The sequence below is a fragment of the Musca autumnalis genome, unplaced genomic scaffold, assembly GCF_047663935.1.
Source record: "Musca autumnalis isolate F117 unplaced genomic scaffold, ASM4766393v1 scaffold_1, whole genome shotgun sequence".
In the NCBI taxonomy this organism is placed as follows: Eukaryota; Metazoa; Arthropoda; class Insecta; order Diptera; family Muscidae; genus Musca; species Musca autumnalis.
In genome coordinates this window covers 302,615,870-302,643,348 of record NW_027411644.1, presented here as the reverse complement: position 1 = coordinate 302,643,348, position 27,479 = coordinate 302,615,870, and the positions used below count along the sequence as shown (strand labels likewise).

Sequence of the window (27,479 nt, the reverse complement as noted above, 5' to 3'; positions counted from 1 at the left end):
TTGTTTTGTATTTTTGGAGCAAAATATGGTATTTTTGGATTTGCAACTGCAATGCTTGAACAAAACAAATGAATTATTGGAACAAAACTAGTATTTCGCTAGAATTCATTTTTCAATACAAAACTCCTTAGGCCATGTTAGCTCGATTAATCCAATTAATTAATTAAAAACTTTTATAAATAATGGCCTTCGTCCTAAAAAGACAATAATAAATAAAAAACTAGATATTGTTGTTCCAACAAAAGCGAAAAATATTTATTCTCAGCGTGTACACACCTAGAAAAAATACTCATTACAAAATCCCCTACTAACCTATTATTTTAACGAAATAGGTAGTTATTTTTTGGCCACTTGTAATAACTACTTATTTAAGTAGCCAGAAAATAAATCCTTTTTACGAGTGATATTTGCTTGTATTTTTGTTGGACAAGAGTGAAAATTTAAAAAAAAAATTATTTTTTTTTTTATTGTATTTTTTATTTTAAACATTTTATGTAAATTTATAAAAACTTAATCTATATTGTCGAAAAAAGAAACCATCGAGTCATATGAGTTGCAAATTTATGAAAAAAAAAATACCCTTACAATTAAAATAAACTATTCTTAAGCTGTGGTAGTGACACTACGCTGGACCAATTGCAAATTGTTCTTGATGAAGCAGGTGGCACCACGATAAGCCCATTCGCAGGCATTGCTACCTTGCTCATTTTTATCAACGCAGGATTCAATCTTGGCGTGTAGAGCATCGTCATGCTGGGCCTCGGCATGGGATCCAACCAATTGTTGGTGGATATTTTCAACATTGAAACCGGTAGCAGTATCGAAGAAACCAAATTTGACAAACACGCATTTCAAATAACATTGGGTTACCGAATCGTTGGGATATTGCCATTTCTTGTATTGTCCAACCAGATCTTCGGGAATCTCTAATTCGGCAACACATTCATTGCGAAATTCTAGGAGATCATCTCGGCTTTTTACCACAAAGGCTGAGGCATTCTGTTAAAAGAAAATTGTAATTAATGTTTTTTTCGAAATACAATATTGAAACTTTTTCTGAATCTTACCAGGACAAATACTACACAAAGGACAACAAATACTTTCATGGTGCTAACGACTGCTACTGTAGAGTGATCAGCAAGAACTAATTTCCAAATGCTTGTAGGATTCCTATTTATACTAAATTAGAGCTGTAAATTTGTTAGAAAAATCTACCTGCCTGAGAGATGGATAGTCTTATTAAACGATTGTCTAATTATTCTACAACCAAACAATCGGAAATTTAAAAGCAATTTTACACTTAATTATGTGTGTCTGTAGTAAATCACATCGTTTTTCCTACGAGTCTTTTATTTATTTTTTCTTATGAACTGCCTGCTTTACAAAACACACAATCGAACTGCAGGTAGTAATTTTAATTTTTAACAAAGAACCTTTAGATTTCACAAGTCCTTTTTTTCCCTCGTTTGCCCAGCCTGCAGCCTTTGCCTTGTTAATCTCACGATCTCATTGTTTGACATTTACATTTGTCGGCATTTGCTGCCACTTTTGTTGTTGTTGCTTCTGCTGCTGCTAAGGATGATGCAACCTTTTTTTGACTTCGTAAATTCCAACACATGATAAAATCATGCATCACTTCAATTATACCAACCAAAGATAAACCCAGAAATAAGCCAGCTATGCCTCCATAGGATACTAAGAAATTCAATTCAAGTGAAATTTGATAGGGGCCATACTGTGACAAGAACCACAACACCTTCTACTTACTACTTACCAATTAAATCCAAGAGGGTAAAACACAACGACGAACGATATGAAAATAAGGTATCGTGTTGATATTGTACAGTCAGATCAATAAATTCACTACTACGTTCCAGATTGGAGGTGTGGTCGGTATTAATGGCCGTTCGATATTGTATATAATTGCAGTTTGGATAGCATTTACAATCGTGCGTCTGAAAATGTATACCATCATGACTTTCTTGTATGACATTTCCTGTTGACCAAATAATGTCTAAAGAATTGTAATGATTTTTTTTTTTTTTTAAATGTGGAACCAAATACTCCCCACTCAGCCTACATACCTTTGTGGTCATAAATACACTTTAAATTTGAAGCCCTACAAATGGGTAATGTTGCATCGCTAGTATTTTTTGTGGCCACCGGAAAGAAATAAGTACAATTACAATATTTTTCTATGTAGTTTAGACGACAGTTTCGTATGCAATTTCCACGACTTTTACCCAGCAACTTGAGTTCACTCTGTAATGAAAAATAAAGTTTCTATATGAATTTGATTTTTTTATTCAAAATTTTATATTTACAGTAAAATAGCAGTGCCTCAGTTCTGGCCTAACAGCATGGATATCATAATCTGCCGTAAATCGTAAGGGATTCACAGTTATAACAACCCGTTCACTGTCCATATAAATAATATCCGTTGAACCAAATTCGGTGGGGTCATGAACCATTGCCTTGAAAAGAAAATGGAATGATATAAATGTTCGTATATATAAAAAATGTTTGTATTTTTGTGTTTTTCTATATTATGTATAGACTTAAAAGGCCTGAACCGATTTTCCTCAAATTTTCAGAGAATGTACAGGGATAATGGTGAACATAGTCCATATATTTCGTTGGAACTTACGAACGTATTGTTTTGAACATTTATTTGTGAGACAATGGGGTGGTGTCTTCGATCCTAGGTACTAGGTATGTTTTGGCAAAAATTCATGTAACACCGCTAAATAATAATCAAACTCCAGGCCGGCATTATTTACCGATCATCACGAAATTTTACATGGAGGTCGGGTTCAGACCAGAATAGACACCTATTGTTATTGCTGATGACCGTGAAATATTAAGCAGGTGAAATGGACCAAAAACATAAGTTTTATTTAATTGTGTAGCGGCTTTGTTGGTCACAATAATAGTCCGATCGCCTCGAAATTTTAAATGATGTAAGAGTATATGACAATGAAGAAGCTTCATTGAGATGATCAGATAATATTAGAGGGTTAAATGGTTCACAAGTTTTGCGTAAAAATTGTAAAAATTTTTAGTATACAGCTTAAATCTTTATTTCTGGAAGACACATTTCGCCCACGTGTGTTATATTTGGAAGACGATCCCTCGATCTTTCCATTGATGCCAATTATGTTGATGTACGAGGTCAGTTAACAGAGCTACTGCCTAATATATACAGTTATTTGTTTGTGGTGTAATCATAAAGACGCTAGAAGTCGCAATTATAGCTCAATAGTCACGAAATTTTGCACGAGGTAAGAGTTTAGGTCGAAGAAGAATTTTGGAAAGTTTGACAGTTTTTAGCCTAAGCGTCCATGTGTTGGGTTGTTTTCAGTGGCTTGATTGAGACAACTCCAAAACATGGTTTGTGAACGCTCTTACAGCATCTTCTGGCGACAAGAATTGATGACCACATGAAGTCATTGGATCCCCAGTCAGGGCTAGACGTCGCATGACCCATCAATTCCACGTTTTGTCCGGTCAAACAGGCGCTGGTATGAATCTATTGTCAGAGCTCGCATTGTCATGATGCAGAACGATTCGATTTTTCTTGTTCGTTTTTCGAGTTTCTCAGGAGACTTCAGGCAAACAAATTGTAGTGTAACACTCAGTATTAACTGTCCTACATATCTCAATAGTCGCCACACGGTCAGTTTTGCCGAAGAAACAGGCGACCATTTGACGCTTCACCTGATGTAAATTTCGATAATGTGTCTGCTAGATAACGGGCATACCCCCTAATATATATTGGGTTTTTTTGTAGAGAACCACAGTTTCCTCCCATGCTACAAATTGTCTCTTTCATTGTAGAGAAATTCCCAGTTCTGGCATTATTGCAAATTACGTGGAGCCTCAGCGTATTAATTGTCCAATTGTCCGAAATGTACTCGGTATAGCTGTCGTTAAAGTTGTTTTTTTATACCCTCAGCATTTATGCTAACGAGGATATATACACTTTCATATGGGCAAAATGTGCCTCATCGAAATAATGGCTTTATGGACGAAATGTGTTTCAGACAATTTGGAGTTGATTTAACCACGTCCGTCCGTCTGTCTGTCTGGCTGGAGCGCACGATAACTTTCGAACGGATAAACCGATTAGGTCCAAAATTTGGCTTTCGTAATATTTTGTCCAAACTTAGTTTAGATTCGAAGATGGGTTATATCGGTCCACTCCTTCGGGTACCCCCACAAAAGTTCGAAAATGTTCGGAAAATTTGTGCGCAGGATAACTCTTGAAGGGAGTAATCGATTTGGTCCATACTTTGCAAATCGTGAAATTTCTACCAAACTTAGATGAGGTTCCAATATGGACTCAATTGGTCCACTCCTTCGGGTACCTCCCACACAAAATTTCGGAAAAGTTCAGTTTAGGACCTGCTCTCGAATCAATTTGATTTTTGATGAAGCAACTTGCACTGGCTACCTCAATTACGACAATAAAAGCTTTTTTCAGGGGCAAGTCAATACTTTCAGAAAAAATAGCCTTAAAGTTGCAAAAACCCCTATGACACCATGTGTAGTGGTTAGAGCGCAAGATAATTCTCGAACGGATCTGCCGATTCGCTCCAAAATTTGGTATTCGTATTATTTTGTTCAAACTTGGTTTTAGTTCGAAGAAAAGTCATATCGGTTCACTCCTTCAGGTATCTACCCCACAAAAATTCAAAAATGTTCAGAAAAATTGTGCGCACGATAACTCTTAAGGGGAGTGACCGATTTGGTCCATACTTTGCACATAGATCAGGTTCGACTATGGACTATATTTGTCTACTCCTTGTCTAAGTTCACTTAAAAACCTGCTCTCGAATCAATTTGATTTTTGTTGAAGCAACTTGCATTGGCTACCTCAATTACGACAGTAAAATCTTTTTTTCAGGTGCAAGTCCATACTTCTTGAGAAAACATCCCGAAACGTGTAAGAGCCCCTATATCAACATATGTAGTGGATGAAGAGCTCGAACTGAATACAGTGTTCGTCCACACTTTGGATATCGTAATATTTCTTCGAATATTAGATTAAATTCGAAGGGGGTGCTTATAGGTCCACTCCGTCCAGTACCTCCCCCACAAAATATCGAAAATATTCGCTAAAATGGTACACACGATATATCATGAATGCTGCAACCGATTTGGTCCTAACACTGGATCTTTCAATATTTTGTCCAAACTTAGTTTATGTTCAAATGTGGGCCCTATCGACCCAATCCTTGGGGTACCACCCACACAGATGTTCAGCATTTTTGTGTGGTTAAGGGTCTGTTCGAGGATCCTTTGGCAATTTTTACCGAAGGTTTTCCTAGTGTCCGTGTTTTCAGCGATATTATGTTGTTCGTAGGCAAGTATCTCCCGCAAATTTTTGCGCTTTAATCCAATCCATAATTTTTTTTGTCGGTTCATGCAGCCAACATTTTGGAAAACCCAATAAATAAGCTTTTTTTTGGCAAAAAAGTGTTTCACTCCACACAGGCTGAGGGTATACGAGGGCGGTTCGGAAACTTCTTAGCCTATCAATGAAAGAGAATAGTCAGTTTTTCAAAAATATTTTTATTTTTCAATATAGTCTCCTGAAACTTTAATACACTTAGTCCAACTCTTTTCTAGCAATTTTATCTCTTGATTAAAATAGTTTTCCTCAAGGTCTTCAAAATAGTGGTTTACAACTGTAATTGCATCTTCATTTGAGGTAAAACGCTTGCCAGCAAGGAATTTTTTTAGATTTGGGAACAAGTAAAAGTCACTGGGAGCTAAATCAGGAGAATAAGGTGGGTGGTGAAGCAACTCGTACTTTAATTCGTTGATTTTAGCCATTGTTAAAACACTCTTGTGCGCTGGTGCGTTGTCTTGATGAAAAAAAAAGCCAGGACATTTTTCTCGAATTTGTACATTTAATTGATCCAAAAGGTTGCAATAGTACTCTGAATTTATTGTTTTACCCTTTTGCAGATAGTCAATCAATAAAATACATTTGAAGTGCCAAAAAACCGTTGCCATAACCTTACCAGCCGATTGAGTTGTTTTTGCCTTCTTTGGGACACTTCCTCCAGCTTCAGTTCATTGTTTGGATTGTTCTTTTGTCTCTGAAGTATAGTGGTGTATCCATGTCTCATCAACAGTTATGAAACGACGCTTAAAATCCATTTTATTTCAATTAAAACGATCCAAACAAGCTTGAGAAATGTTCATTCTTATGCGTTTTTGATCGACTGTTAACAAATGCGGCACCCATCTTGCAGAAAGCTTTTTCATCTGTAGTTCTTCATGCAAAATTAAATGGACTCGATCATTTGAGATGCCCATGATATTAGCAATTTCACGCACTTTTATTCGTCGATCATTTTATACCATATCATGCACTTTGGCTACACTTTCTGTTGTTGTTGCTGTTTTTGGACGTCCACTACGTGGTTCATCTTCAATGTTTGTACGACCACGTTTAAATTCAGCAACCCAATTTTTTACTGTTGCATATGAAGGAGCACTTTCGCCTAACACATTCACCATATCATTATGAATTTCATGTCCCGATAAACCTTTTTTATGTAAATATTTAATGACAGCACGCATTTCTAATTTTTCCATTGTAAAAAAATTGCGGATGCGTCTTTTTTGAACACCTGTTTCTATAGGAGTTGCCAGATCGAAACAAAATTTAACATGTGTTCATAACAGAGATGCAAGTTTCCAAAACACTTAACTTTTTTCTGTTTATACCTCGCTTTTTGTGCTAGGCTAAGAAGTTTCCGAACAGCCCTCGTATGTATCTCTGTCGGCAAAGCCGACTGATACTTGTTTACTTGTTAATATTAATTTTGGTGACGTATAATTGTAAATGAATTTTTCCGTCCAGCAACAGGCGACATTTCCTGAGTATTTCATGCATGAACAACTTATTTACAAGTGGAGTCTTAGGACACGGTAGAATCCACAAAGTTATTTCTCACAATAAGTTTATTTGTTAAATAAAGGAATTTTGATGTGCTAGTAGCTAATTGCAGGGGTAGTGGTGTAGGATATAAAATGGTCGGCCCCGTCCGACTGCCCCGTACCTACTTAAAAAAGATATATGTGTAAAACTTTTGAACGCATGTGGTAGGACACTTCTATATGCGGAAGTACCCACAATAACAGAGTGTGCAACAAAAAAATTTCAACATCGCAAATAAGGAAACCGGGTTGAGGGATATTCAAAATTTTTGTCCACCAAAGCACTTGGTAGTTTGCATGCAGTTCTTCCTTCGAACACAGATTATTTATCTTTGAATACTTATAATCAATTCTCGAGGGTCAATATCATTTCAACATCTTCGTACTGCCAATGGAAATGTATGTCACAATTACAGTGAATCTTTTGAAATATTAGTGGAAATCGGGAAACCAGATTATCAGAAACAACAAGATCATCCTTTGGATATCCTGTTTTATGGTTGTTGGAGGATCGTTTAGAAATTTTTACCGACATTATTTTTGTGGTCCTGTTTACATCGATATATCGTTTTCCGTTTTTGAAATTTGAACAGCAGGTAGTTCTCGCGGTTCATATTACGACAGTATAGTTTTATCGGTTGAGAGATATTCACGGATAAATGTTAAACTTCATTTATATGTTCGTTCCTATATTTTAGTCAGCTATCTGGTTCTGGTTTCTCTGTATCGAGATTCAAAAATTCTGTAACCTGGACTAACTGCGCCCATAAAAATCAATTGGCAGGTGAGCGGGGTTAGCTGGCCAGACACACAAATGCCGAATGAGTTAAACTAATTCGCGTTGGTCGTGGCTGAAAACATTCTTCGGCTGCGATGGATGAGGGCTGGTTTCGAGTACGGCATTCAGAGTATACTAATGTAGTGCTAGTGCAACTGCATAAGCATGAATGCTATCCAGGCCTGCCTGATAGGCTCGTTGAACTAGAGGTTCTTGTTTATACCTTTGAATCTCTCTTCAGATCATGAAGATCTTAGTCTCCTCATGAATATGGTCCACTGGTGTCATGAGCAGGCACAATATATTGGGGTAGTTAGTGGTCGGAATCAGGTCACCATGGGGAGGAGTTGTATCTCTAGAATCTTAGCTACTGGCGACGAGAGAGAGATTGGCTACCTCTGCTGGCATCCTTACCTGGCTTCCAAGTTTCTGGTACAATATGGGTGACTAATGATAGATTAAGGACACTTGTCAAATACTAAACTTCGGGTTTATTCAATTGCTTAGAATTAGCATTGAGATTCCGTGTGGGCTCAACGTTTGGATGATTTCGCATCTCTCGAATCTGTTACTGTCACGTCGTTGAAAGTAACACCCGTTCTATCATCCTTCTTTCGGATTTGAAAGTGATTTAACCGTTGCCCGCAATTTACTTAATCCTGTACCAATGTTGCAATAATTTATGTGGTCTAGGCACTTTTTTCGGTTTATGTTCTCTTACTAGCCTGCTGACTTCAAGAGTAAGTTCCTTAACTCTTGGCTCTTCACGGTTCGTCGGACGAGGTTCATCACGCTCCTGTCACCGCTGCTAGGAAATTTTGTGCGATTTCGGGTATTCGACCAGCTGGTTAGTGTCTAGCTGCTTCAGTGGTGGTGTCTCGGAGAGATATTTCTGCGTCCCAAGGACGCAATCAGGTTTTCCATGAAACCCTTACATCTCGATGTTTTCACACTCTTGCCATTGCGAACCACGGGTTCCTTGTCGGAGTCCTCTGGTATCTAGGTACGGATGTTTACATGATGTAATATTCATTTGTTTATGTTTGTTGTGGATACATATCGTTCATTTTCTCAAAGAGAGACACATCTCAAAAACACATTTTTGGGAAAAACGCGTTTTATGTTGCCGATTGAAATTTGACTTCTTAACCTCAAAATATTATTACACAAAAATTAAAATAACTACATTGTAAAGAGCTAGCTAGATATCAGTGCTAAATTTCTGTGCAAGATCAAGCATGATTTGAACTGTTTTAGTGCTTCATGAACTCAAAAAACTTTTTAGATAATCTATGCCAAACTCCTAGAATATAAGCTGTAACTTGTTGAGTTTTAGAGATATCAACATGAAAATTTCAGAGAAGATAAAGTAGAAGTCGTCGAAAAAATATAATAATATCAGAAAACTCATTTTTTGAGGTATGCCACTCTATGAGTAAATGAGCGATAGTTTAATTCATGTCGTACTTTTTTATACCCTCAGCATTTATGCTAACGAGGGTATATTCGCAAAATGTGCCTCATCGAAATAATGGCTTTAGACAAACAAATTTGGAGTTTTTTAAGCCATGTCCGTCTGTCTGTCTGGCTGGCTGGCTGGAGCGCACGATAACTCTCGAACAGATCTGCGGATTCGTTGAAAAATGTGGTTTTCGTAATATTTTGTCCAAACTTAGTTAGCTTTCGAATCACTTTGATTTTTGTTGAAGCATCTTGTATTAACTGCCTCCATTACGTCGCACAGAGGGGAAACATAGGCCTAAAGTTGCTCAAAACTCAAAATATGAAAATCGTTTTTTATGAAAAAAATGTTGATAAACGGCAACCAGACTCTTTTCTACATTTGATATAATCATCCTCGACTTTGTAAGATTAACCAATCAAATGCAGCAGTCGATTGAACTCAGCCATACTGAAAACAAAAAGTAAATTTTCGAAAACTAAGAAATTAGGTAAACATTAAAATGACATTATTTTCGCGAAAAATTATATTTTTCAAGATTTATTGTTTTTGTACAGTCTCTGAACAAGATTAGCATTTAAAATTTTCAGATTGATTTTACATCTTTGCTCTTTAATAATGGTGATACATATCCTCTTTATGATAATTTTTTATGATTATTTTTAAGATTACTACAATTTCAATAGTGAAAAAGTCTATTTCCCCGTCGTTTCCCGACCATAGTTTCTTCTAATGTTTTATGCGCTTGAGTCTCAAATATCAGATTCAATCATAAAAAATTGCGCATATTTGCGCCATTCCGAAAAAATCTAATTTTTCTTAACTAAAATATGAAATATTTTTATATGGAATTGCAAGGTTTACTCTCACTAAATTTTGTTCCGCCTTATAACAGGGGCTCTTATTTATCAGAATAAACCAACACCTATCAAATATGTTTGCATTATTCAGAAACATTCACGGCTTTTGTCATGTGAATTGAGAAAAATTTAATTTAAGTAAGTTTCAAAAAATAAAATTTGGAATGAAATATATGTATATGGAACTATATATACATCTGTACCGATTTGTTTGAAAATTGGCTCAATGTTTTTTTAAGGCTAGTTCAGGTTGCATGTGTCAAATTTCCGTGATTTTGGTGCATTTTTATCTCATATCAGATGCGTATATATATGGAAGCTGCATCCAAATCTGGACCGATTTTCATTATTTTCTATAGGATTAATCCTTGTACAGAAGATATGCTTTGTGCAAAATTTTATATCAATCCGACTATAAATGAGCTTTTTAGGGCTTTTAATCAACTTTTGACATAAATTTCCCCTCTGTGCGTCGGTAAGTTTTTTCAGGGGCAAGTCGATACTTCCTGAGAAAATAGCCCGAAAGCTGTATACTCCTTATGGCACCATGTGTAGTGGGTTGAGAGCACAATAACTCTCAAACTGATCAACCGACTTGACCAAAATTTGGTCTTCGTCATTCATATCTTGTCCAAACTTAGTTTCATTTTGAAGATGGGCAATACCAGTCCACAACTTCCGGTACTTCCTCCCAATATTTAAAAATGTCACTAAAACGGTATGCACGACATCTCTTGAACGGGGCAACAAAACTATGGATCTCCTAATATTTTGTCCAACTTCAGTTTAATTCCTAAAATGGCCCACATCGGTCGTCTCCTTAGGCTGCCTCCCCCACAAAAGTGCAATATTTGTATCTAAGTGCAATTTAGGGTCTGTTCGAAAATCCTTTGGAAATGTGTACCGATGGCTGTTCACAAAAATATTATGTTTTCCGTGGACAAGTCCATGCTTCCTGGCATACTGGTCCAAAAGCTATACGATAACCCGCTGAAATGACTAGTGGGGCCGATATCTATATATAGATATGACTCCCAAAATAAGATCCATTTCCACAATGGACTATGTCGGTCCATTTCTTTAAGCTCCGCTTAAGCTTTTGAACTTTAATCCTAATCCACATTTTTTCGGCAAGTTCAAATGTCCAAAAAGGGCCACCAAATTCTGAAAAGACCCTAACTCATTCGATCTGTCCCTAGATGAAAGTTTTAATTCACATAGGCTGAGGGTATGTCTCTGTCGGCAAAGCTGACTGATACTATTTTTCTTGTTTCTACATTCAATTTAGATCGATCCTTATCTGCAATTAGTTCTACGGATCGAGGTTATCTCCAAACTATCCGTTTAGTGACTAACATCTGTCACAACATCACATATTATTTTTCGTGGATCTGACGAAAACCACGTGGGTTGTGAATATGAAGATGCTAACAACATCGTGGTTAGAATATACCATAGTCTTGCTTCAAATCTGTTAGACATGGGCTGCTAAAGAGTAGAGTTCGCATTCATTGTCCTAAATGCCATATCTTAGCTTTGTCTACAATTGTAATTTTGTTTTATCTTAATGTCAAGCTGAGTATAACATAATGTACAGAAAGATAAAAAAGTAATATATTATACTCATCCTATTGAAAATGTCCATCTTTAGCATCCCGCTATGCTCAATTTGATATTAAGCTAAAACCTTAAAAGAATTTTGCAAAATTTCCAATTCTGAATGTAATCTAAAAATCTTATTAACTTTACTTACAGCAACTTTCTCATAATAACGGCCGATAGAACCACGTTTAATGAGAACCTTCAAACCTGATTGAACACCAGATTCCGCCATTACCCAAGGCCAAGTTGAAATTGGATTCTAAAACGAGGATATAATTAATAAATTGCACACATACCCTAATGACCATTTGCAGCATATAAATAAAACACTCACCTCCACCTGAATGGAATTAAATGAATAGCACATTCCCTTGTAGGTGTGCAGTTTGCGAAAGAGTTGACAACACGGCACCCGCACTCTGCCCCATATACATTCAGCAAATATATCTTCACACTCAAAGGACAGAAAAGACATCAATTGCCCCAAATCGATTTTGTTTTTTGCATCGTCTACCACATCTTCCACTACATCGGGTATCTTTGCCCTGGAGGTCAATCTATCCAAAAACTCTTCAACAGCATTTAATGATTGGTTGGTGTTTGTCGCATGATGTATTACTCCTGCTGCACTCATCGTAACCGTGGGCGGGCTTTCCACACCCGGCCACATCAATTCATTCAAGGTGTTCAGTAACATGTGTAAGTCCTGTAATTCTTTGTCAGATCTCCTCTGTTGGTATTGTTGTTGGTGTGTAGTGGTGGTACCAAGAAATGTTGCCGCCTCTTGCTCTAAGCGTAACAAGTTTAAACCTTTCACCGGACAAATGGTAACAGCCGGAAAGGGTATTTCAGAAACATGAACATCGGTGCGTTCAATAACGGTTTGTACCCAAGTGTGAAAGTAGCGACGCGAAGACAATACACAAACATAAGCAGCACAAATTGTAGCCAAGAGGACAATGAAAGCTCGAATGCATCTACAAAAATGGGGAGGAGAACAAACAGAAAGGAAACAACGAAACAGAAAGTGTCCAATAAATGTTCTTAAATCATCAGTATTTAATTCTTCACCAGTGAATATGGGAAAAGTTATGCAAAAGGGTAAATTGTGTGGGAAGACAACAAATAAATATTTAACAGAAAATATATTAATCTATTAAATAAATTAAGGAAGACGCAAAGCCAGATATCTGATGAGCACCGTCAGCAAGCGTGAAACATGAAATTCATATTTTTATACAAGGAGAGAAAAAATGTAGGTAAAGTCGTATCATCAATTCGGGCTCAGAATAAATAAAGGTGACTTCATCGTCCAGATCTTAACTAGGCTTAAACCACACGTGTTTGCCTTGGACTGTGACTCTATTTTGGACTGGGTGAGTTTTTATTTCGTTTTGTTGAGCGACAATGCCTCCAAAGACGGCAGCAATCAGAATCGCACAAGAGGAGATTTGCAAAGTGAATGGGTGTTAGCGAGGGGTTTAGTGGTCTGAAACGAGCTCTCGGATCTTTATACCTTTGATGATCCTTCTGGTGTAAGCGACATTGACCCGACGGTTGCAAGTGGGGAAGCCGTGACTGCTTACCCGTTTAGTAGGCAGATTTGTGAATACTGGGGTATTAGTGTCCATAGTCTCATTGGTATTATGGTCACGCCACGGGGACGGACGCAGGAGTCTTAGCGTTCCCGGGGTTGGGTGGAACGAGACATGAACTGGGATCATTATGGGACGTACTGTGTCAGAGAGGCAGCTATGCAGTTAGCGGACTTCAGGGCACTGCCGTTAGATGACCAGGGCCGGATTCCACGAAACAACTTATCAACTTTTCATTTTGTACTTAGCAATATTTTTGACAATTCGCAAATTTTTCCGTTCCACAGAACTCTTATATTTGATAAGTAATTGGTTGCTAATCATAAGATGAGTTTGCTATGTTTTCAAAAAATTGTTGCTCTCTTTTTTATTTCTGTTCCACAAACGTCCTCTTCTGCTAAGTGAAAAGTTGTAACTCCAAAGTGTATTTTGCTAAGATTTTGCAAAAAATTGTGCTCTTTCTTTCCACAGGAAACATAGCATTTTGTTTTTGCAGACCAAATTTTGATAAGATTGCCTAAAATTTGCGAGGTGAACGTTCTCTATGCCAATGTATATTGTTCAAATAAGTAATTAAGAAAGAAATTATAAGGATCCACCCCCTCTGAACTTCCCTCTCTCAACTTCCACCCTCAGAACCTACACCCTGCGGACCACACCCTTCTGAACTTCCAACCCCATTCCGAACTTCCAACCTCAGAAACACCCCATTCCGAATTTCCACCCTGCGAACCACCTCATTCCGAACTTCCACCATCAACTTTTCATATGGCACTTAGCAATATTTTTGATTTATTTTTTTTATTTTTTTTCCATTTTATGTTTATTTTATTTTATTTTATTTTATTTTATTTTATTTTATTTTATTTTATTTTATTTTATTTTATTTTATTTTATTTTATTTTATTTTATTTTATTTTATTTTATTTCATTTTATTTTATTTTATTTTATTTTATTTTATTTTATTTTATTTTATTTTATTTTATTTTATTTTATTTTATTTTATTTTATTTTATTTTATTTTATTTTATTTTATTTTATTTTATTTTATTTTATTTTATTTTATTTTATTTTATTTTATTTTATTTTATTTTATTTTATTTTATTTTATTTTATTTTATTTTATTTTATTTTATTTTATTTTATTTTATTTTATTTTATTTTATTTTATTTTATTTTATTTTATTTTATTTTATTTTATTTTATTTTATTTTATTTTATTTTATTTTATTTTATTTTATTTTATTTTATTTTATTTTATTTTATTTTATTTTATTTTATTTTATTTTATTTTATTTTATTTTATTTTATTTTATTTTATTTTATTTTATTTTATTTTATTTTATTTTATTTTATTTTATTTTATTTTATTTTATTTTATTTTATTTTATTTTATTTTATTTTATTTTATTTTATTTTATTTTATTTTATTTTATTTTATTTTATTTTATTTTATTTTATTTTATTTTATTTTATTTTATTTTATTTTATTTTATTTTATTTTATTTTATTTTATTTTATTTTATTTTATTTTATTTTATTTTATTTTATTTTATTTTATTTTATTTTATTTTATTTTATTTTATTTTATTTTATTTTATTTTATTTTATTTTATTTTATTTTATTTTATTTTATTTTATTTTATTTTATTTTATTTTATTTTATTTTATTTTATTTTATTTTATTTTATTTTATTTTATTTTATTTTATTTTATTTTATTTTATTTTATTTTATTTTATTTTATTTTATTTTATTTTATTTTATTTTATTTTATTTTATTTTATTTTATTTTATTTTATTTTATTTTATTTTATTTTATTTTATTTTATTTTATTTTATTTTATTTTATTTTATTTTATTTTATTTTATTTTATTTTATTTTATTTTATTTTATTTTATTTTATTTTATTTTATTTTATTTTATTTTATTTTATTTTATTTTATTTTATTTTATTTTATTTTATTTTATTTTATTTTATTTTATTTTATTTTATTTTATTTTATTTTATTTTATTTTATTTTATTTTATTTTATTTTATTTTATTTTATTTTATTTTATTTTATTTTATTTTATTTTATTTTATTTTATTTTATTTTATTTTATTTTATTTTATTTTATTTTATTTTATTTTATTTTATTTTATTTTATTTTATTTTATTTTATTTTATTTTATTTTATTTTATTTTATTTTATTTTATTTTATTTTATTTTATTTTATTTTATTTTATTTTATTTTATTTTATTTTATTTTATTTTATTTTATTTTATTTTATTTTATTTTATTTTATTTTATTTTATTTTATTTTATTTTATTTTATTTTATTTTATTTTATTTTATTTTATTTTATTTTATTTTATTTTATTTTATTTTATTTTATTTTATTTTATTTTATTTTATTTTATTTTATTTTATTTTATTTTATTTTAATTTATTTTATTTTATTTTATTTTATTTTTTTCATTCTTAATAACACCAGTTTCTCTTCATTTTTGTTGTCGCGTCCCATTTTTACATGTCTTACTTCCCAGCAAAAAAAGTCATTACCAAGTAATGACTTTATTCAGTAAATTTTGGCAGTTGTAACTACTTACTAATTGACCGTAAAAGTCATTATTTTTACATGGGGATGTCATAGGAAGGAAGTACTTCCTTAAATGTGTACACAAAGTACATATTTAACCACTTACCCGTAGTCCAAAAGGACGCTAAAAGCACATGTTCTATTTTTAGATCAATTGAGGTGAAAATATATTCAAATTCAACACTGCACACTTTTTGCTTTTTGTTTTTTCCTTTTCTTTTATTTCGGTTCCTTCTAGTTTCTAACACACGAACTTCTGATTTGTAGTCAAACACACTACACACTAGGCCACTCGTACAAATAGTAAGGGTTGTTTAAAAACATTCATGTACATCAACATTTCTTCGTAATTTTGTCAACAAAAAACTCCATGCTGACGGTGAGCTTTGAACACACAAACCTAGGATTTGTAGTCAGACACACTAGCCCTGTGCCACCGTACTTATTCCTTTGTAAGTAAGTAGTAAGTAAGGATGTAACTAGTTATATGTTAACTGTTATATATGTACTGTCTGATAATGCGGAGGGTAATGAGTACTCATTACCTGGTAATGTAGAAAGTAATGATATGTGCCTACCAAATTTTTGCTGGGTTATCATTGCCAAGTAGAAAATAATGCAAAGATGATAACATGTTCTGTGGAACAAATAGCATCCACACTTTGCAAGAGAACGGAGAGACTTAGCAAGATGGCGAAAATATTAAGCCAGAGAGCACAACCACTTTGCAAAAGAGAAAAGTGATAGTCAAATTTGCTAAATACAAAGAGAAACTGAAAAGTAATTTTGTGGAACAAAAAAAAAATATCCCTTTTCAAAATAGCTACCTTTTGATAAGTGCAAAGTGAAAAGCGATAAGTTGTTTCCTGGAATAGGACCCAGGTCAGCAAGTTGAATGAGTGGATGAGTAGCGTCAATGACGTACTCTTAATAGGCGCCCGTGAGCTGGGTCTGATGCGAAGGGGGGTTTCGCGTTGCGGAAGCGTTTCCAAACAGCAAGACGAACCAATGCGGAAGACCTGGCTCATCGTAAAGCTGAATTCCTTGCAGCTCATGGACATACAAGGAGGAGTCTACGTTTGGTTCCATTTGGTGACCATGACATATGGTACTTCAGGCAAGTCCAGTACTTGCGTATAACGATGGCTGAGAGAATGAACTTCTTCCCACATTTTAATCGCTTGACAAGTTGACAGCAGTTGTTGGTATGGTCAGAAGGGTGGTAGGTGGCGCGATAGGTGGATGAACATTGACAAAGGGAGGGTGACGTACGAGTTTATTCGGAACGCAACGTTGGAACAGAACCGCCCAGACTTCGGCTTTAGCATGAGTCTGGGATTCTTATTGACGGAGCATGGCTCCCTGAATGCATTTTTGCACGCAAGAAGCATGTCCGAGACATATTTGTGTCGATGTTTGATGACTGAGGTCTGGAGGCATAAACTGACGGAAAGTCAGTACTATGATTACATAAGAGATTTAGTCAATATTGTTATCCCGCATAGAGGTACCACTCCTTCAGGTACCTCTACCACAAATGTTCAAAAATTTTCGGAAAAATAGTGCGCACAATAACTTTTGAAGGGAGTGACCGATTTGGTCCATACTTTACACATCCAAATATATCTACCATCTAAAAGATCAGGTTCAAATATGGACTTTATTTGTCCACTCCTTCGGGTACCTTTCACACAAAATTTCGGATAAGTTCACTTTAAGACCAGCTTCCGAATCGCTTTGATTTTTGTTGAAGCAACTTGCATTCGCTGCCTCAATTACGACGGTAAAAGTTTTTTTAAGGGCAGTCCATACTTCTTGAGAAAACAGCCCTAAAGGTGTAAAACCCCCTATGGCACCATATGTAGTGGCTGGAGAGCACTGATCAACCAATTTGGCACAAAATTTGGCCTTCGTCATATTTTGTCCAGTTTCAGTTCGAAAATGGGCAATACTGGTCCACAGCTTCCGTTACTTCCCCCAGCTTCCGTTACTTCCCCCAATATTTAAAAAATGTCACTAAAATGGTACGCACTATGTCTCTTGAACGGGTCAACCAATTTGGTCCAAACTTTGGATCTCCTAACATTTTGTCCAAATTTAGTTATACGTCTTGAATGGCTCATACCGGTCCATCATCAACATTTGTGTCCAAGTGCAGATTAGGGTCTGTTCGAAAATCCTTTGGAAATGCATACCGATATTATGTTTTCAGTGGACAAGTTCATGCTTCCTGGCATACTGGTCCAAAAGTTTTACGATGACGCACTCAAATGACTAGTGGGCGCGATATCTTTCGGAAAGATATGACTCCCAAAATAAGATTCATTTCCATAATGGACTATGTCGGTTAGGGTTATGACTTTTTTGCAACCTCGTATCCCTGTATGATATTTTGATGAATTTTTACCTAAGATTGCATAAAATCTTAATAAAAAATTGATTTGATAGAAAAAGCTTAAAGTTTTAATTTTCAGAATTTTGGAAAAATTTTTGAAGTCACGGTAAGTCGATATTTATTTGAATTCAAAGTATAGGGACACACGACATAACCAACATGACATAACTGTTTCTTCCTCACTAATTTTATCCTCATATTATTACTCAAATGGCGTTCGTACGTGAATCAAAAACTCAACCAATTTACAACCGATTTGTTTCGCGTTAGTCTTAAAATGTTCGTATTTATCCAAGGAAGTATCTGAGGTATTTTATTTTTGAGATATCGCGAAGAATCCGCGAAATTTGCAAAAATATATTTTGAAGAACGATTTTGACGGATCCAACAACAAAAACTAAGCTCATAACCAGGCTCAGTTCCCACAAATCCGATCAAAAAGCTAAAAACAAACCTCTAGAGCAAAAAACCGCTCTCGCAGCCCATTGTGCCAAAGAAGGACACACGCCTAATTTCAAAGATGGCTCAGGGGAACGAACAACTACAAACGCATATTCATATTAGAAATGTTGCACATCGTCAATGTACCTGCAGAAAGAAGAATGAATTACAAGTCTGTCACGGAACACTGTGCGCATATTTACAGGAACACAATAGAAAAACACCAAAAACTTTTGTTGGCAAGTTATTCTCAACAGACGAGGATGAAAAAACGGTATTAGTTTAACAACAATTAGTTGCAATACAATGTAATTATTATTATATGATTGTTTTATATAATTATGTAAGAAAATGTTATTTGTTTCGCTTTAAAGTGAATAAAATCACTGAAGATTTGGATATAGCTCCCATATATATTTTCGATCTATTTCATGTATTTGTTGCACCAAACACGCTTCGTATGTCCAATTTCAATGAAATTTGAAATGTGTGACGGAATTTGGTGTAGAAGGAAGTATGCCATAGTATATTGAAATCGGTTCAGATTTGGATATAGCGCCCATTGCTACATCGTCTGAAAGTAACATTGGTTATATGAATCTTTGAAATTCCACGTTGATCTGAAGATATAGCATCGGAACCGGAGGTATCTCCAAAAAATGTAAAAGTAATATGCGAATATCTATAGAACGGTAACAGATATAGTCTCAAAGATTTATATGTGAGCCACGAAATGATTTAGAAATAAGTATGCCAAATTATATTGAAATCGGTTCAGATTTGGATATAGCTCCCATGTACATTTTCGGTTGATTTCATGTATTTGATGCACCAAACACGCTATGAATGTCCAATTTCAATAACATTTTTAATATGTGACGGAATTTGATGTAGAAGTAAGTATGCTAAATTATATTGAAATCGGTTCAGATTTGGATGTATCTCCCGAACATATTTTCGGCTGATTTCATGTATTTGATGCGCCAAATACGCTACTTATGTCCAATTTAAATAAAATTTTGAATATGTGGCGGAATTTGGTGTAGAAAGAAGTATGCCAAATTATATTGAAATGGGTTCAGATTTGTATATAGCTCCCATATACATTTTTGGCCGATTTTATATATTTGATGCACCAAAACACTATGTATGGCAAATTTCAATGACATTTGGAATGTGTGACGGAATTTGATGTGGACATAAATATGCCAAATTATATTGAAATCGGTTCAGATTTGGATATAGCTTCCATATATATTTTCGGCTGATCTGATGTATTTGATGCATGTGTGACGGAATTTGGTCTACAAATAAGTTTGCCAAATTATATTGAAATCTATTCAGATTTGGTTATAGCTTCTGAACATATTTTCGGCCGATTTCATGTATTTGGTGCACTACACACGCTATGTATGTCCAATTTCATTGACATTTGGACTGTGTGACGGAATTTGGTGTAGAAATAAGTATGCCAAATTATATTGAAATTGATTGATATTGATATTATCGGCCGATTTCATGTGTTTGATGTACATATGTTCAATCTCATTGAAATTTGGAATGTGTGACGGAGTTTGGTCTACAAATAAATTTGCTAAATTTTGTTGAAATCGGTTAAGATTTGGACATTGCTCTCATATATACTTTCAGCCGAATTCATATATTTGATGCACCAAACAGGCTATATATGTCCAATTTCATTGAAATTTGGAATGACTGACGGATTTTGGTCTAGAAATAAATTTGCCAATTTATATTGAAATCGATCCAGATTTGGTTACAGCTCCAGAACATATTTTCGACCGATTTCATGTATTTGATGCATCAAACACGCTATGTATGTCCAATTAAGTTTGAAAAATGTTATTGAATTCTGACAAGATTTGTAAAATGTGTGCATAATTATTCGGGCATGTTCTGGAATTCACCGTGTATCCATTTCACATCACACATGCACTTCACCTGTGAAAGCAATTGATGTTCTGTGTTTCACGTGAAAAGAGCTTTCATATTTCACGAAAGAACTTTGGACAGCTTTATTACAGCTTTCAAACTTTATCATTAACAATGAAAAAATATCAGTCTGCGTTGGCGCATCAACGAATACACATGCGTGTGTGGGTATGTACGCTTTGTTCGTTTGATTGTTTACGAAACAGGCGTAAACAAAGAAACGAACTTCTACAAGAGCGCGTACATGTTGAATTTGGTACTTTAAGAAAAACACATTTTTAAATCATATTGTGTTAAGTAAATTAAATATTTTTTTAAATGCTAATAGAAAACACATTAGATTTTAGTCATATGCAGTTTTTTGTAGAAAATTTTAATTAGTTTCTTTAAAAAATAAGGATTCACTCAGCTCTCGCCATCAAAATTACAGTGTGAGGAATACACCCCAACTAGGTGTAAAGTGTGTTGCAGAACAGCTTTAGGTGTGTTCTATACACGTGAGGTGCAGAGGTGAATGCCAGAACATGCCTGATTATTAAAAAATATTACGCGTGTGAACATAAGGATAATAATAAAATATTGAATTTCTGATTCGTTATTTTTATTATTTTTATTTTTGATGTCAGTAAAAGTCATCATTATAGTTCGCGTGTACTTATAGTCAGAAAGAAATTAACCAAGGCTACATATACTAAATACTACATATCCGACACGCTTCTTAAGAGGGATGAGTGAAAAAGAAACAGTTACCTATATTTTTTCTGTTCTTTCTAAATCAGTATTGGAGTAAAAATTAACAATACAAGTGAAGTTATCGCACTTGGAAAATATTACTCCCATGAGTAAAATAAATTCAAACATAGTATTATTCTTATTTTAATTATATTTTTTAAAGGGGAGGTCTACATCCAATCTGTCGAAATTGTGTAAGAGTATATGAAATTTGTAAATGTGACCTACGTAGGAGTACCTATAGTCGGAAAGGATTTAGGATGAGGGTTACCTCCTTCTCCATACAAAAATACCATGTCATAACCTCCATACATAGCACCTCCATCCTATATCTATACATTGAAATATTTAAAAAAGGTAGCATTTAAAGTTAATATAATTATTGGCATTATTCGGGATAGCGAAGCGCACCGGGTTGAACTAGTATTATGTATAACATTATTTCATATATGATAAAAAAAAATTTTAAGCACTAATAGGCAAAAGTTTATTCATTCTTACTACAGGAAATCCACATTTTGGTCATCAAGTTCAAAAGTGTTTCAATTCACACAGGCTGAGGGTATATCTCTGTCGGCAAAGCCGACTGATAGTTTTTTACTTGTTCAACGATAGGTTACCAAATCGACGCAATGTGGTTCCGCCCGCGGAAAAAAGTCGAAAAATTTATGTCGACAAATTTGATTGCGATTGAAATACGTATTCTCTAAACACATTAAACTTTTTATTATCCAGTATTTTTTGTCAATTTACAGCGGTAATATGCCAAGTTAAGTCGAAGAAGTTGAGATTTGTATGCGGTACCTTAATTCGTAGCTTATGAGTGAAATTATAAAAAAAAACAAGTAAAAAGTGTGAGTCGCTTTGCCGACAAATATATACCCTCAGCCAATGGGAAGTGAAACTTTCACCTACGGACAGATCGAATGTATTTAAGGTTTCTTCAGAATTTTGTGGCCCTTTTTGGACATTTGAACTTGCCGACAAAAATGTGGATTAGGAATTAACTGCACTAAGACACAAATGTTGAACTTTTGTGGGGGAGGTACCCTTAGAGAGGACCGATATGGGTCATTTTAGAAGTTAAACTAACAACATATTAGGAGATCCAAAGTTTGGACCAAATTGGTTGCCCATTCAAATGATATCGTTCTAGCATTTTAGTGAAATTTTTTACATATTGTGGAGAAGTACCGGGATTTGTGGACTGGTATTGCCTCATGAAACTAAGTTTGGATATAATATGACGAAGGCCAAATGTTGGACCAAATCGGTTGAACAGTTCGAGAGTTATCGTGCTCTACGGTCGCCATATATGGTGACATAGGGGTTTTTACACCTTTCGGGCTGTTTTCCCAAGAAATATGGACTTGCCCCTGAAAAAAACTTTTACCGTCGTAATCGAGGTAGCGAATGCAAATAGCTTCAACAAAAATTAAAGTGATTCGAGAGCAGGTCTTAAAGTGAACTTATCCGAAATTTTGTGTGAAAGGTACCAGAAGGAGTAGACAAATATAGTCCATATTCGAACCGGATCTATATCTGGTAGATATATTAGGATGTGCAAAGTATGGATTACATCGGTCACTCCCTTAAAGAGTTATCGTGCGCACAAACTTTCCGAACATTTTTAACTTTTGTGGGGGAGGTACCTGAAGGAGTGGGCCGATATGGCTTATCTTCGAATTTAAACTATGTGTGGACAAAATAATACGAAGGCCAAATTTTGGGCCGAATCGGCAGATCCGTTCAAGAGTTATCTTGCGCCAAAAAACTACACACGGTGTCATAAGGATTTTTTTGCATCTTTCAGGCTATTTTCTCAGGAAGTATGGACTTGCCCCCAATGAAACTTGTACCGTCGTATGGGGGGCAGTAAATACAAGTTGTTGCAACAAAAATCAAAGCGATTCGAGAGCAGGTCCTAATCTGAACTTATCCAAATTTTGTGTGGGAGGTACCCGAGTAGACCGCTTGAGTCCATATTGGAACCTCATCTACATCTGGTAGAAATTTTACGATGTGCAAAGTATGGATCAAATCGGTTACTTTCTTCAAGAGTTATCGTGCGCACAAATTTTCCGAACATTTTCGAACTTTTGTGGGGGAGGTACCGGAAGGAGTGGACCGATATAGCCCATTTTCGAACTTAAACTAAGTTTGGACAAAATATTACGAAAGCCAAATTTTGTATCGAATCGGTTGATCCGTTCGAGAGTTATCGTGCGCTCCAGCCAGCCAGACAGACAGACGGACGGACATTGATCAATCAACTCCAAATTGTCTGAAACACATTTCGTCCAAACATACTTGGGGTCTAAAACCATTATTTCGATGAGGCACATTTTGCCCGTATGAAAGTTATCATAAATGCTGAGGGTATAATTAAGAGGTAAATGTACAATTTCCAAAATGAAATTTATAGTTGTTGGCATTGACGATATTACGAAAAAAAAAATCTAAATTCGTTTTCTAAGTTCCTTAAAAATAAATTCTTTGTAAATTACTTTTTGTGCTATTTTTAATATGTATGTTTAGTTTTACAAATGTTGGCCCCGTAAGGGTAAGTCCATATTTTTTTTTTTAATACAGGGGAAAGTCTCTACTTTACGATAAAAAGAAATCCAGCTGCCACCATATACCACCCTGTAAGTTATTCCCCTTATACCACGCCTGTAAAATCGCCAAAATGCCGAAAATCGGGAGGTATGTTTATATGGGAACTATACCCAAACGTGGACCTATATTGAACATTTCTTGCAAGGATGTATGGTATTCCCTCAGAACTTAAAATGCCAAATAGGTTGGCAAATTTGGCTAAAATCGTCAAAATACCGAATATCGTTAGGTACGTTTATATGGGAGCTATACCTAAACTTGCACCTATATTGAACATTTCTTGCAAGGTGATATGTTGTTCCCTCAGAACACAAAATGCAAAATTACTGGCAAATCGTCTGGAAAATTTGGCTAAAATCATCAAAATATAAAAAATCGGGGGGTACCTTTATATGGGGGCTACACCAAAATGTGGACCTACATCCATTAAATTTGTTTTTCTCCCTTTTGGGCTTATTATAAAATTTAAATTTAAAATTGCGAGGCGTTAAATCGATTAGAACTATTTTTGACACTCCTTTCCATACAAGTGGGACCACAGTGCGACGCCTCGACCCAATTACGTACACAGCAAAATGTTCAATCATGGGGGCAAGTGATCTGGCATGTCATCTTTTTAGCATCTTCATCGGTGAATTTTATATGAGCATGGACCCCAAAATATGCTATTCATTTTTGGATCCAAAGCATGCCAGTTACACCAATGCTTTGACATGTCACTTTCACAAATGCCTTGGCATGTAATTTCCACCAATGCTTTGGCATGTCATTTTCACCAACCCTTTGCAATGACATTATCATTACGACGAGAGTTTTAGCAAGGTTGGTTGTGGTTTCGAGTCTTCGACAACATCAAGCCTATTTTAAATAATTAATCTTTTATATTTACAAAATTTTATTAAATAAAAACACAAAATTCATCTCTATTGGATCGATGGAATGGGTTCAAATGCTGATGAAAAGATCGGATCTTTCATGACTTCATTTGAACCAATGCCAACGATGCCTTGAAATCACGTCATCGCATGGAACCCCTTCCTTCAAATTTTGCTGGGTATGTAAGTGGAATTAAAGGTAATTATATACCTCCGATTTTTTAAGCTCGGATTTGTTTCCTTTTTTCTGAACTGATTTACAGCGGATTTGGAATTTAACTTTCTTTGATTTTATCACTCGAAATTGTTTTCACCCACACTTTGTTGGTCCACTTACTTTGCCTTTGGCGAGTTATTGGTAGCCAGATAATAGCTCACACCTCGATTAGAGCAACGTGAGCAACTAGTTGTTATTGTTTTTTCTCCAAGGACATTATCAACGGCGGAAGGAACTTTCTGTTGCAAGGATTCAACATGATTAGTCATTTCCAGTGGCTGTTTCAGTGAGTTTAGAATGTCGTTGGTGACGGTGGTTGTGGTGGTGGTGGTGGTAATTGGTTTGTTTTCCGATAAAGCCATTTGACGTTTATTCCGTGTACTCTTATACGCAACTACAAGCACTGTTACGGTAGCCGTTGAATAGTTGATAGTTAATGGATTATTACTACTGACTGTCATGCTTAGATTTGTTGAGCTTATTTATATAACATTTATTGGATGGGAGGTGGGTTTTCCTGCTGTGATTGAAAATTGTTATCACCGGTAGATAAAAGGCACCGTGGGGAAAATATGGTAGGATGGCAGAACATATACTCACCATGAGATTTGCATAATAATAGTAAGCTTTAATTGATAAGCTCAAGTGGTTTTATTGCTCTTATCGTTAATATCTTAATCGCATAAATAGCATTACATAGATTTGTCATTAATTTGTTTGAATTTATTTATGGTAGCACTTGAACAAAAACGGATATTCGTATGCTTTATTGGGTTTCATTAATGGTTTGATGGAGTGCCGAAATTGTTTAGTTTAATTGGAAAGTATATTTTTAAATAATTATTATTTACTATATTGATGTTAGACATACATCAACTCAATTTCTAATGGCTTCAAAATCGAAATCAGTTAATAAATTGAAGCCGTTTTTATTAAAGCCTTATAACACTCACACATGTACACTCATGAAATGCAAATCCACACATTACACATTAACATACATATTTATGTATATTCAATTTCCTTCTCCATATACACTGATCACCATTTATTCGATTTTTGCTGCGGACGTTTAGGTACAAATGTTGTTTTCCTCTTCAAGGAAGTGCCATTACCGTATTCTTCGTTGAGTGTTTCTTTGATACCGGATATCCATTTCATGCGTAAATCTCGAATATGTTGTTTAAGTATACCATAATAGTTGTTATCGTACAAATAAAGAGCAAGGCCAACGGTTAGATAATAGAATAGCTCAACAGCACTGACCATAGATGCACCCAGGCACAGGCCAAACACGCCACCAAAGTTTGCTACACAATTGATGAATGTAAAATGAATAACTTGTGTTGGTAATAAAATTTCAACCAACTTACCAATTAAATCAATGCTTGTAAATTCCAAACTTGTACGATATTTGATGACAACCTCCGATTGATAATGGACATCAATTTTATAATATTGTTCGTCTGTTGCGCTATGTTTTGGTAGTAGAAAAGTTAATTAGTACTAGTTGTTAGTTACAAATATTAGTTTGTATTAGTAACAAATTATAAAGCTCTTATTGTGATATACAAGTTTTAATCTTCTTTATATATAAAACTCAATTGTCGTTTGTTGGTAATTGAATCAGTTGAAAACGGCTAGAGCGATTTGGATAATTTTTTGTGGAAATGTTAGTCATAGTCCAGTTTAGGTTTTTATGCAAAGAAAAATTGGCCACGCCCACTTTTCCGCCCACTTTTATAAATATGTTATATCTACGGAACTACTCAATAGATTTTCCTGAAATTTGCAGGGAACGTAGAGTGATGGCTCCCGGTTGAAATAGGCTACATATTTGGTTGAATTTCGGATCGGGCGGGGTACCGCCCTATGCCCTATTTTTGTAAAAATGCAATATTTGCTACAATTACAAATGTATCGCCTTGAAAATTAATTTCCGAGTCAATGGCGATTGTGTCTCCGACCTTACGTGCTTATTTGGGGTATTAAGACTGGACAACGCCCACTTTTTTAAATATGTTATATCTACGAAACTACTAAATCGATTTTCCTGAAACTTTCAGCGAATGTACAGGGTTGGTCCCCGATAAAAATAGGCTACATATTTTTTGACTTTCGGATCGGGCGGGTACCTCCCCTATGCCCTATTTTTGTAAAAATGCAATATTTGCAACAAATACGAATGTATCGGTTTGGGAATTTATTTGCGAGTCAATGGCGATTGTGTCTCCAACCTTACGTACTTATTTTGTGACTTAAGATCCGACCACTCTCACTTTCTAATTAGGTTATATCTACAGGGGATTTTCAAGAAAATCGCGATTTGTCTAAACTTTTAAATCTTTATAAATAAAAATCAAATATCGTTCGTTGGTAATGGCATCAGTTGAGAACGGCTGGACCGATT

The 27,479-nt window shown here is 34.4% G+C and overlaps 3 protein-coding genes across 5 annotated transcripts in view; all 3 read right to left on the bottom strand.

Moving 5' to 3' along the window:
* Nucleotides 1–587: 587 nt before the first annotated feature.
* Nucleotides 588–1,227, bottom strand: LOC141389832 (general odorant-binding protein 99a-like). Its single transcript, XM_073961997.1, has 2 exons — nucleotides 1,068–1,227; nucleotides 588–999 (listed from the first exon to the last, which is right to left on the bottom strand). Exons 1-2 carry the CDS (start codon nucleotides 1,104–1,106, stop codon nucleotides 604–606), a joined length of 435 nt encoding a protein of 144 aa, XP_073818098.1. The 5' UTR covers nucleotides 1,107–1,227; the 3' UTR covers nucleotides 588–603.
* Nucleotides 1,228–1,377: 150 nt separating this feature from the next.
* Nucleotides 1,378–25,808, bottom strand: ppk30 (pickpocket 30). Of its 3 annotated transcripts, none has more exons than XM_073961994.1 (8): nucleotides 25,670–25,808; nucleotides 25,190–25,589; nucleotides 11,991–12,633; nucleotides 11,808–11,915; nucleotides 2,325–2,474; nucleotides 2,085–2,262; nucleotides 1,775–2,014; nucleotides 1,378–1,695 (listed from the first exon to the last, which is right to left on the bottom strand). In XM_073961994.1, the coding sequence occupies exons 2-8, from the start codon at nucleotides 25,528–25,530 to the stop codon at nucleotides 1,499–1,501; spliced, it is 1,857 nt and encodes a 618-aa protein (XP_073818095.1). In that variant the 5' UTR covers nucleotides 25,531–25,589; nucleotides 25,670–25,808; the 3' UTR covers nucleotides 1,378–1,498. The 3 variants fall into 3 exon arrangements, with proteins under 3 accessions (XP_073818095.1, XP_073818097.1, XP_073818096.1); XM_073961996.1 differs by having other exon boundaries at nucleotides 1,775–1,996; XM_073961995.1 differs by having other exon boundaries at nucleotides 25,190–25,586; nucleotides 25,670–25,776.
* A 288-nt stretch (nucleotides 25,809–26,096) lies between these two features.
* The window catches only part of ppk20 (pickpocket 20), a 44,480-nt gene continuing 43,097 nt past the window's right edge, over nucleotides 26,097–27,479 (bottom strand). The window contains exons 8-9 of the mRNA XM_073965369.1: nucleotides 26,443–26,535; nucleotides 26,097–26,379 (exon numbers count right to left, since the gene is read on the bottom strand). Of these exons, the coding sequence (XP_073821470.1) occupies nucleotides 26,111–26,379; nucleotides 26,443–26,535 (362 nt within the window). The 3' untranslated portion in view covers nucleotides 26,097–26,110. The remainder of the gene's footprint in view (nucleotides 26,380–26,442; nucleotides 26,536–27,479) is intronic.